At 38.6% G+C, this 12511-nt stretch overlaps 1 protein-coding gene across 1 annotated transcript; it reads right to left on the minus strand.

The window, feature by feature from the left end:
- Positions 1-558: 558 nt before the first annotated feature.
- LOC107785148 (E3 ubiquitin-protein ligase ATL15-like) lies at positions 559-2030 on the minus strand. Its single transcript, XM_016606382.2, has one exon. It carries the CDS (start codon positions 1853-1855, stop codon positions 659-661), a length of 1197 nt encoding a protein of 398 aa, XP_016461868.1. The 5' UTR covers positions 1856-2030; the 3' UTR covers positions 559-658.
- Between the last annotated feature and the right edge of the window lie 10481 nt (positions 2031-12511).

Raw genomic sequence — 12511 nt, forward strand, 5'->3', positions numbered from 1 at the left:
AATATATGAAGTTGTTGCAGATTTGGTATCACTGACAATTTGCTTTTTGGTAAAGTATCATTGTAATCACTTTGATGAATAAGGTCAAGGAAAAGAAAAAAAACAAGGCATTGACAGGATTAGAAGGTGGTAATAGTAAAAACATTGGCATTTCTGCACTTACAAAACAACAACAAATTCAGTATAATTTTACAAGTGATGGTCTGAGGAGGGTATAGTGTGCACGCATACTGACCCCTACCTTGCGAAGGTAGAAAGACTATTTCCGATAGACCCTCAGCTAAAGCAAGAGTGCCAGACACAGTCAATTTGCGCCCTTTCTGCATCTAGCTGGAGAAAATCAAATTCTAATATTTTCAGCACGATAGCACATCAATATAATTACTTTATCTATTAATTTATTTTCAAAATTCAGATTAAGTTAAATTCATTTTAGAATTTTGTCAAATTGACCCTAGGAGAGATGAAATAAAACTAATTACTCCATAACAAATGTATTAGTCAAACACTTGCTCACTAATCCATAGCAATTAATTCATTCTTTGCTCCCTTCATAAATTGAAATGATAAGAAGATAATATCATAAAACTAACAAATGTAAGTATATACAAATTAGTACAACAAATTTAAGGTTTAAAAAGAATATCATATAAGTATCTCAATTGCTTGAACTACCTAACCTAAGTTTATTAAACGATCTTTCACCCGTGCTATCTTTCTCAAAAATGCGATCAAACGGAAGCTTAACAGTCTTAAACAAATTCTTGTTAACCGCCGTTATATCATCACCAGCTCCTCCGTTACCATCCTTAGACGACCGGGTTGAACCGCCTCTCGAAAAGAAAGGAGGCACATTCATAAACCCCCACCGGTCCGCCCGTCCTTCCTCATTAAACCGCTCGTAATAACCATGATTAATCCGTGCTGAACCGGTTCCCACACTACTACTTCTGTACCCATTCCTCACACTTCTCTCCCTTGGAAACGGCGAGTTGCTTTGTGCTCGACTCAAACCCGAGTTAATCAATTTGTTCCGAACCTCCTCTGGTAATCTTAAAGTAAACCGTTCACAATCCTGACCGGGTTGAATCAGTGAGTGACCGGTCGAGTGAGACCTCGGGAATTTTCCTGTAATTTTCTGTCGTTTTTGCGTTGACCTTGGTGGACGATTGTGTACTGGTGTTTGTGCTATGTTTATCACTTCAGGAGATGCAACATTTATATCAATCACCGAGTCATTCACTTCATGAACCAGGTTACCAAATTCCAGGTCGGGTGACTCGGAATTTATTGGGTAATGACCAAGAACCGTGATTTTCTCATCACCGGGTTTAGAGAGTAAATTAGCACGACAAACGGGACAGGTAATATGGGAAATTAGCCAAGCATCAATACAATCAGGGTGGAACACGTGGCAACATGTAGGAAGAAGTCGAAGAGTTTCATCATCTTCGAACTCGTTTAAGCAAACAGCACATTCTAATGCAGATGTACCAATTTTGAGATCCTTAACATCAGAGTAAAGAAACATAGGAAAAGAGTTAATGACATTTGGGTCTATACCACGAGCTGCCCCGCGGAGAGAATTTTCATCTACGTGTACGAAGTCGTTGGCAAAGCGGCGTTCAGCACATTGACGTACGTAAACTGAAACAATTCCCATAGCAAAAAATACACTGATTAGGGTAACAAGAATTATAGCCATAGGTGGATTTATTTTGATATTTCTGTCAAATGAATATGGTGGTTTTGGCGCCGTTTCTGCAGTTTGTGCTGCGGCACAAGCCACAAATATAAAAAGGCGGAGGAAAATAACGCAAAAGCCATGGCTAAGCTCGTTTATTATCTTCTTCATCTAATCTAAGTATAATGAAAGAAAAAAATTAGATGAATGGTAGACAAGTAATATTCATTTGCTTTGAGAGGAGTTTGATTACAAATTATTTCAGTGCCGGACGTGGAGCGAAGAATATATAAGGCAGAGATGTTTAAGTTAAGGACGTGGGGTTGGGAGATTTCGTTTATTTTAAGGGAGATGGAGATAATGATTTGTTTTGAGCAAGTTGAGTGAGTTGGTGGTGAAATAAACTCAATTTAATGTTAAGTTGTACTCACTAACCGCGTATTTGATTTTTTACACTATCAGATTTAGTTAATTTGCGATCAATGATAACACATGCTTTTTTATTAACAAGCCTGATATGATGAAATAAATAAATAATGATCTATTATAGTTGATTAAATTGTACTTATAGTATAAGAAATAGTTACACTATTATTGTATTTAACTTAAATTTACAAAAATGTACTATGTTATTTATCTTACAACAGAAGAGTTATCCATTTATGGTGGTCTCCCTCTGCTTTGTGATTTTATCTTAGTTAGATGTTGACAACGACGAAAAAGAAACATAGAATAATTGGTTGTGGCACTCATGTCCTACTAATTAGGTAGAACTAATCATTAAACCACTCAAAGATCAAAAATAACTTTTCAATTGTTGATCCTAGTCAATTATTTGAGAGGCACTCAATCATTTTTCCAAGGAAATAAAATCTTCTAAGTTTGTAGATTTAATTATATTTTCCCGCAATTGATATAACAATTTAGGTTTTGATGACCAATTCAACGTATTCTGTAAAACAAAATTGGATATTGTAATTCAATGCTAAATGGCCATATGTTTGACTTATATTAACAAAAACATAAGTAACAAAGTAGAAGATAAAAACGAAGTTGTACATAGAACTTGACTACAGACTAGTCTATCTCTCTTCTTTTGTAGCCACAGAAAAGAGAAAGAACGTAACAATGTTTGGGAAAAAAACTGTTCCCCTTTAGATTTTGAGCAGTGATTGAAAAAAGAAATGGATAATATATAATTACCGATAACATGACTTATAGCATCAAACGAAATAATGCTTTTATCATGTTTTGGTCCTCCTATCAAACCTTTGAGTACGACAATCGCTACCACTTACTAAATTGAGGAATTATTTCAACAAAATCATTGAATTTAAGCTTGCATCTTAAGTAAGTCATGTCCTTAATTTTCTCTTTCACATTGGACGTGTAACTTTATGACTTAATGTTAACATACACGATCATTCAGGTCTTTTGTCTTCTGTAAGTTAACACATACTACAATGGAATTCTAATCATAGGGATGCTCTTATGATGAACGACGTTGAAATCTAATCATTGCTAAGTAAGCTACTTCTAAGCTGAAACCATTTAATTAGGAGCTAACCATATCTATATAAGCTTTGTATTAAGTAAAGCCATTAACATATAATCATCGAAGTCGTTTGCTTTCTGCGAATTAACCTTAAGTAGAAAACTAACTATGAATGTTTTTTTTTTGATGAATTAAGCGCAAATCAAATGATTATTAATTTGTAAACTACTGGTGAAGTACTGATTACTTGATATACTAATTGTACTTCAAGTATTATGATTTATCTTGTAGAGTGGTGACTGGGTAAATCATGGTTTCGGCTCTAATATAACATTATTAAAGCTTGTCATAATTTTATTGGATCAGTGGCTACATTCTAAGTTCAAGACACGTTGGGCATAATCAAAATTATAGCTCAACAGTAATACCTAATAATTTAAAGAAGGACATAATAGTCATTTAGCCAAAATAATTAAACTTAACAAAGGGGATAATGGGCCAAAACCTATGGGAAGACTTGGTAAAAAAAAGGTCTTGTCAAGTTCTGGTTATCGAATTAAGAATTTTGATAAACTAAATGAAGAACAATTGTTTTGGGACGATTTTCTATTTATATAAATGGAAAATTGGCGACTGAATTACAGACTAATTCTACTAATAAAGGAAAAAAAACTAGTAACTCTTCATGGGATTGGATACCTACAGAAAAGAGAGTTTTGGATCAAAATTTATTAGAAGAAGAAGAAGAGAAGGGAACACAAAGTTCACATGAATCGAGAAGAAAGAAAGGGAATTTACCCAAATTCAGATATGCCTCCCCCCCCCCTCTCTCTCTTAGCTGCTTATATCTTCAATTGAATTGATTTGGGTCGTTGTTGCTCATTAAACTACTTCTAATCTGGGCCCTTCATTTGGGTATTTGTAATTCCGGTATAGCTAATTCTTTTATTTACACAATTTGAGCTTGAAGGGTCATGGCATACCCCTCCACTTAAAAACATCCTTGTCCTCAAGGATGAGAATCAAAATCAGGGAACTTGGACTTGAGAAACTGCTAGTCTTCCCAAGTTGCACCCTCTAGCGCCAAATTAGACCACTGGACGAGGACCTTGGCAGCAACTGTATTACCTTGTTTCACCATCTGTCTTTGCAATATGTGAACATGCCTGACTAAAAATTGTCCATCTCCACCGGTCATAGGCAATGAAGTCTGCACTAATACCAGTGCCCACCTTCTTTTTCAATAAAGAAACATGAAAAACTGGATGGACCTTAGAATCAGCAGGAAGCTCAAGCTTGTATGCCACTTGACCTATCTTCGCAATCACTTTATAGGGACTATATAACTTGGAAATGAGCTTCAAATTTCTCCTCAAAGCCAATGAGACTTGTCTGAACGGTTGCATCTTCAAATATACCATGTCTCCCACCTGAAAAATCCTTTCAGTCCTCCTAACATCTGCATAAAGTTTCATTCTCTCTTGAACCTTGCTCAAATTAACTTGTAGGAGTTGTTGCATCTGTTGTCTTCTCATAACTAAATCATCAGTAGTAGGAACAGTGTTGTCAACCAAGGGGCCTAGAGAAAGTTGAAGAGGACAATAGCCATATAAGGCTTCAAATGGGGTGCACTGTAGGCTGGTATGGAAGTTAGAATTGTACCACCATTCTGCTAGTGGTAACCATTGTTTCCATTGGACTGGTCTGTGAGAGGTCATACACCTCAAGTAGTTTTCAATATATTTGTTCACCCTTTCTGTCTGGCCATCACTCTGAAGGTGATATGCCGTACTAAAATATAGTTGAGTACCCAATAGTCTGAAAAGAGCTTTCCAGAAGTTGCTGAGAAATATCCTATCTCTATCAATGACTATAGACTCGGGTAGGCCATGTAGAGTATGAATCTTCTTAAAGAATTTGTTAGCAACAGTGAGGGCTATATAGGGATGTGCCAGTTCCATGAATGAGCAAATTTGGATCTTCTGTCGACAACTACCAAGATAACTTCCTTACCCTTAGACTTGGGTAGTCGTTCAATGAAGTCGATGCTTATGTGTCTCCAAGATTGATCTGGTATGGGAAGTGGTTGAAGGAGGCCTGGATAAGGAACGGTCTCATCTTTGTTCCTTTGACAAATATCATAAGCAACTACATGTTGAATAACCATTTGTTTCATGAGAGGCCAAATAGAACACTTGAGATAATCTTTTGAAGGATCACAGCTGGCCAGAGTGCCCACCAAAGGGTGAATCATGGAAAGTAGTCAATAATTGCCGTCCGAGATCACCAGAAGTTCCAACTTATATTTTTCCTTTTCTTCTGAGGATACCAGCTGAGTAATGATATAGGTGAGGTCCAACAGGAGCTATCGATAACTCAGCAATGAGTTCAGCTACTTGGGAATCTCCTTCATAGTTGTTGTTGATGTCTAACATCCATCTTGGCACTGTAGTGCTAATGGCCTGTAGAGTAGTTGTTGGATGGCTAGCACCCACTTCTTCGATGCCCTCATACTTCCGGGACAATGCATCTGCAACTCGATTCTCTACTCCCTTCTTGTACTGGACTTCATAGTCTAGTTCAAGTAACTTCGTCAAGCCTTTTTGTTGAATTGCCGTGGTAACCTTCTGTTCCAACATGTCACGACTCAAAATTCATTTAAAGATCATGATGGCACCGGACACAACTGTCAGGCAAACCAACACTAAATACTTAATTTAGGTCCTCATTTTAATATTTTTGAAATCATAGTTTCCTTCAATTTAATCAGTAACAGATGAGATTTACAGAATAATAAAAATGTTTTCCAATTTCAATACTGAAAATTCAATAATCATCCTAGAACCCGGTATCACAAGTGCATGAGCAATTACTAGGATTTAAAATACAATACAATAACTGTCTGAAATACAAATTTGGACAGAAAAGAAAACACAAGTACTCTGAAGAGACTCTGCTGGCTATGGATCGTCTCATAAGATGCAGCTCGCCTAACTCCCCGTATCACCCATGCCGATGCGGCTACAAAGCCATTGAACACACATGTGCTTGTACAACAAAATGTACAGCAAATGTAGTATGAGTACGAAAATAACGCGAACCCAGTAACTATCTCGTCTAACCTGGAAGAAGTAGTGACGAGAGGTCTATTCCGGCACTTACTAGTGGTTCAATAATATAATAGTATGAAATTCTAATTAGGCATGATATACAATAATAAACTCAGAACAAGAAATAACTGAACAAGTCTTCCCTATAATTAAGAGCTTAAGTCACTTCCTTCCTTTAAAACATGTGATCATACAAACAATGAACTTATATCAATTACAAAAAGGGGACTTCTAGTTCCATTATCACACACAAATACCATCGAAGACGTTCGGCCCGATCCAACATAAATATAAACTGTACACTGCCGAGGGTCGAATGACGCGATCCATACATACATCTATTTACCCCGGTCGCGAATCATGCATGCGACGCGGTTACACATAGTTTTCTTAAGTCATTATAATATTCTTCAATTCTTTTCAAAATACGAAGTTCAAATGAAATTTTTTAAGTTCCCAATTTTCTCTCAATTTCAACTCCTTTTAAAACATGTAATAAGCTAAATCAATCTTGCTTCTTCTCAAGGCAAACAATAAACATAAATCAACAACAATATCAACAAGGCATGATGTAAGCCTAAAACTACCAGGACATAGGCATAGCTAGTAGCCACGTATAGACTCTCATTACCTCGTGCGTACGTAGCCTCCACAAATAGAAGCATATAATAATTTGGTTCACCTATGGGATTAATTCCCTCTTACAAGGTTAGTGGGAGACTTGCCTCGCTCCGAAAATCCATAACCGGCTCCCAAGCGCTTCTGATGACTCAAACTGATGCCCACCACTCCAAAACTAGTTAATGATTATGCCAACCCATTAATATATATTAAATTACTCATTATAATCCTATTTACAACAATTCCCAACTCCGCTTGAAAAGTCGATAAAATCACTCTCGGGCCCACATGCTCAGATTCCAAAAAATTTCGAAGATAAACTTTACCCCTAACCCCACGAACTCAAATATATAATTTATTTCCAATTCCATGCCCAAATTTGTGATCAAAATCCAAAAATACCAAGTTCTAGGTTTTTCTTCAAAATCCCAAATTTTCTACAATTTTTCATGTCTAAATCCATATATAAACCTTGTATTTAACTCAAAACTAGTAGAAATCACTTACCTCTTGATGATGATGGAACCCCTCTCAGAATGCTCTCAAAAATCGCCTAAGATCAAGTGGGAAAATGAGGGAAATGGGCTATGTCTCGGAATAAAATGCCCTTGCACCAGACGCAGAAGTCGCATTTGCGACCTCTGACTCGCAAATGCGAAGGTCGCATTCGCGACAAAGGCATTGCAAATGTGAAGCCCAGCTGCCTCCTGCCATGGTCGCATTTGCGACAAAAAACCTCGCAAATGCGAAGAGGACAGCATCGCAAAAGCGATATTTCCCTCGCAAATGCGATCTTCCCTCAACAGCCCCAAGTTCGCAAATATGAACCTACCTTCGCAAATGCGATGGTCGCATTTGCGACCCATGCATCGCAAATGCGGTGGTCGCATTTGCGACCCATGCATTGCAAATGCGATCACACCAAAACTAGCTATCTAATTTCTTCACAAAATACTTCGAAGCTACTCTGAAACTCACTCGAGTCCCCGGGGCTCCAGACCAAACACACACACAAGTCTAAAAAAATAATACGGACTTGCTCGAGGCCTTAAATCACATCAAACAACATCGAAACCATGAATTGCACGTCAATTCAAGCTTAATGAACTTTAGAACCTCAAACTTCTACATTCGATGTCGAAACCTATCAAATCACGTCCGATTGACCTCAAATTTTGCACACAAGTCACATTCGACATTACGGGCCTACTCCAATTTTGGAATCGGATTTCGACCCCGATATCAAAAAGTCCACTTCTGGTCAAACTTCTAAAAAACCTTCAAATTTCTAACTTTAGCCAAATGACTCCAAAGTGACCTACGGACATCCAAATCCACTTTCGGATGCGCTCCCAGTACCAGAATCACCATACGGAGCTATTCCCAGACTCGGAGTCCAAAACGGACTTCGATAACATAAAAATACACCTCCACCCCAAATTCATGAAATTCTTCCAAAATGCTAACTTCCACAATAGGCACCGAAACGCTCCCGGGTCATCCCAAAACCCGATCCGAACATACGCCCAAGACTGAAATCATTATACGAACCTGCTGGAACTTTCAAATCCCAATTCCGAGGTCGTTTACTCAAAAGTCCAACCTTAGTCAATTCCTCCAACTTAAAGCTTCCGAAATGAGAATTCTCTTTCCAAATCAACTTTGAACTTCCGAAATTTCAGTTCTGACCATGCGTGCAAGTCCTAGTACCTGAAGTGAAGCTACTCAAGTCCTCAAACCACCGAACAACGTGTTAGAGCTCAAAACGACCGATCGGATCGTTACATTCTCTCCCACTTAAACATACATTCGTCCTCGAACGTGCTAAGAACTGCGTTGGAGTTGTCTGAAATCACTGTTTAACACCTCATGCACCTACCCGTACTACCACAACTCAGTTAAGCATATTTTCTCAAACAAATCTGGAGATTCTCCCTTTTTCCCATAACATACAAGAACAACCATCAAAGCTGGAACAAACTTCCATAGTCCACAACCAAATGAACTGAGCGCCCTCCAAGCACAAATTCCCAAATTAGCGATATTACCACAATCTTCATACTTGGTTTCAATTCTTCAATCAATCAAGTGACTACATGTCATACTTATACAATCTTCCCGTGGAATATGCTCCCACGACCTTCCGCACCAGGTAAGAAGTCTGTACATTCATACCATCGGCTGCACTAATGCTTTAAAGCGAACCAAGGATCCACAAAACCTCTTACACAAGACACCGATCTAAGGTGACGCTGAAGACAATACCAGTTTACTCTAAATATCTAAATTCTTTTCCTGCTCATCCGAGCTCGTGACATCCTTGCCAACAGCGAACCACAACCTTTATCCTCAACTTCCAATTCTCATGCTACTCACTGCACCTAATCATGCTAATATACAAGAGTACAAGAATTTCATCTTTAACTCCTGAACCACTAATAGGGTAGACTCTTCATCATATATAAACCTTTCGCTTAACTCCTCTCAGAAGAATCATTCAACATGTGACTGAATTCCCACAACTGCAGAAAATATAATCCTCTAGTAGTGGTCTAAACCACCATAACACTCCCCGGATCCATCCACACTTAACAAGCCATAATACTTAATCGCCTCCAAATAAAAATCAATTTTGGTGGCCATCAAGCTTCGCACGTACCGCCACAAATCACATACATAACTCAACGCGCTGAAGGAACTGATCATTGCCACCATCATGCCTATTCAACCATTTCTAACCGATTTGACTTCTTCTAATTTACTCTAGAAGCATCGGGAATAATAATAGCTCCATTCAAAACATAACAAACCCAAATTCGCACTTGTCCTGAGTGACCTTATTTCACGAGACCACGTTGTCTCAAAACCCACGAACCATCTCACACCCTCCTTGTGTGCATATTCACGTCTTCAACTGGTACATGCATCCGAAGTCATTTTCCCTCATTCCTCCAAATGCTACGCTGCAAGCTGAAGATAACATAGAACACTCCAAGCCCATTCTTCATAATCCGCTGCAAAAGATCGATACTCAACCATATTATGGACTCGAAATCCCCAAGCACCACACTTCAACTTTTGAATCCACTAGGACTGTTGTTGAGAGTCACCCACTCTGACTTGGTCCCGAATATAATCAAACTCCAAGGCTCTTCTATCACATGAACACCCTCTTAAAGAAGCACTCGGCTGAATCACATTCTTTGTAAATCACCTCTACACGAAACATAAATCCTGAACCTTCCCAAAGCCTGAACATGAATTAATAAGGCCAAGTATAGCACACATTCCTCAAAACCTTTGCTCAAATCACCACTGATGTTCTCTTTCTTTAGTCGTAATAACCCATCAATATGCTGATCACCAGAAACCTCACAAGTAGATAACCATACAATCCAATCGTAGGCGATGGGACTCTCCCACTTAGCTTGAAGCTACCATTGCATAAACCTGGAACCTACCAAGATTCTTCCTTTATCATGGACATGATCTTGCACAATCTAACTGCAAAACTCCTCAAAATCTTTCTATTACCCATTTTATGAACACTCTGAATCAATAGCTACATTTACATATCCAACCTCTCGCCGGATAGCCAGTAGAATTCTTCGTAGAAGCTTCGTCAACCACACGACCGCTGACCTGCTCATAGGAGATAACCCACCTGTGGAAATTACATGTTGACATCTTCCAACATCGCTGCACTGGGTACAATTATAACCGAATCAGTAACCCCTCCTGATCCTGTGCTCATTCGCCAGTCGTACGAGTCCGTTCACTTCTCATGGACATCAACTAAAAGGTGCAAGTACATTCCAATCCAAAGTCATATTGTACCCTTCTTCATATTAAGAAACTCTTTTCTGTCGTATCCAAACTCTCTCGTATAAAAGCCAATATTCCAAATTAAGTTTGTAAACCTAGTCATTGTCCACCATGAATCCCAAATCACTCTAACCTCTTCTCAAGGCGTGTAGTCATCCTACCAAAGAACCCATATGCTACTCTGCCACTCTCCCACTTTGGTCAAACCCTCTCCCTTAAGCAACTACTCGACTTCTGCTTCTTACACCTGGCATTCTAGGAATTTAACCACCGCATGAGACTTCCTACATGTCCTTTATCATCCTTCACTGCCCAGTTATTGCCTTATATCAAAATCTATCTCTATAGCACTTGAACCTATAGATCGCTACCAACTTTAAACCTCTTTAAAGATCATCTTCCTCGAGTCGTCAACATTAGAAACACCCATTTGAATTCCGAAATTGCTACACTCCTCTATCTCCGATAACAGCTTCTCTAGCACCATCTCACACTACTCTGCCCTGAAGGCAAACTGATGAAAACTATAACACCGACAAACCTTAACGCGTTGAACAAGGACGACGATACCACATCTTAGATGAAAATTCCACCACGCTCGAAAATACCGAGCCTTGTTACTCCATCAACCCAAACTTGAACATTTATAATCTAATTGCCTTTCCTCCGCTAGAAATAAAATAGTGAATCTCTGAATTATGCACTAAGTAAAACCTCCTCTCAAGTCATTCACTGCCCTGACGCATAGACAAGCATCCAACCATTACACAAACACTGTGTGATAGCAACGCACGAATCATCAAAAAAATCAATGCCAAATCCCTAAACTGTAGGTAGTACTGATACTAAGCTAAAATGACAGAACGGCCTTCCACAAGGCAACAACAATTGCCCAATCAATTACGCAGGGGGAAAGATCCTGCACCACATCTCTAGTGCCATTACAATTCCTTAATTGCCGATTTATAACAAGTGCTTCACGTCACATAAGATCGAGTAGGAAAGAAACAAAGGCATAACCCCAAAGGAATCAAATCGCACGATGAAGAAGCAAGAAGGGAAGTACTCCTAACAGTCTTGTAGCCTCTCGAAGATAAATACAGACGTCTCCATACCGATCCGCAAGGATCTACTAGACTTGCTCATGACTCGTGAGACCTAAGTGAACCTAGTTCTCTGATACCATGCTATCACGACCCAAAATCCATTTAAGTTCGTGATGGCACCGGACACCACTGTCAGGCAAACCAACACTAAACTCTTAATTTAGGTCCTCATTTTAATATTTTTGAAATCATAGTTTCCTTCAATTTAACCAATAACAAATGAGCTTTACCGAATAATAGAAATATATTCCAATTTCAATACTGAATATTCCATAATCATCCCATAACTCGATGTCACAAGTGCATGAGCAATTACTAGTATTTAAAATGCAATACAATAACTACCCGGAATACAAATTTGGACAAAAAAGAAATACAAGTACTCTAAAGGAGACTCTGCTGGCTGCAGATCATCTCATAAGATGCAGCTCGCCTAAGTCCCTGCGTCACGACCCTAAAACTAACCCGGTCGCGATGGAACCTATCATGGAACTAGGAAAGCCAACACAATTCCAAAACAATTCAATATTTGATTAACAAATAGATAAAAGCCTTTTTCATACTGAAATTTCATAAGAGAGTTCAACTCGAAAACAAAATGTGAAAGTAAATAACCCGACATCGGGGTGTCACTAAGTCATGAGCAACTACTACAGCTGTTCTAAAAGAG

The sequence above is a fragment of the Nicotiana tabacum genome, chromosome 16, assembly GCF_000715075.1.
Source record: "Nicotiana tabacum cultivar K326 chromosome 16, ASM71507v2, whole genome shotgun sequence".
Classification (NCBI taxonomy): Eukaryota; Viridiplantae; Streptophyta; class Magnoliopsida; order Solanales; family Solanaceae; genus Nicotiana; species Nicotiana tabacum.

Coding starts and splice junctions, on each gene's coding strand:
- LOC107785148 (XM_016606382.2), bottom strand. CDS start 1,855: ATGAAGAAGATAATAAACGAGCTTAGCCATGGCTTTTGCGTTATTTTC.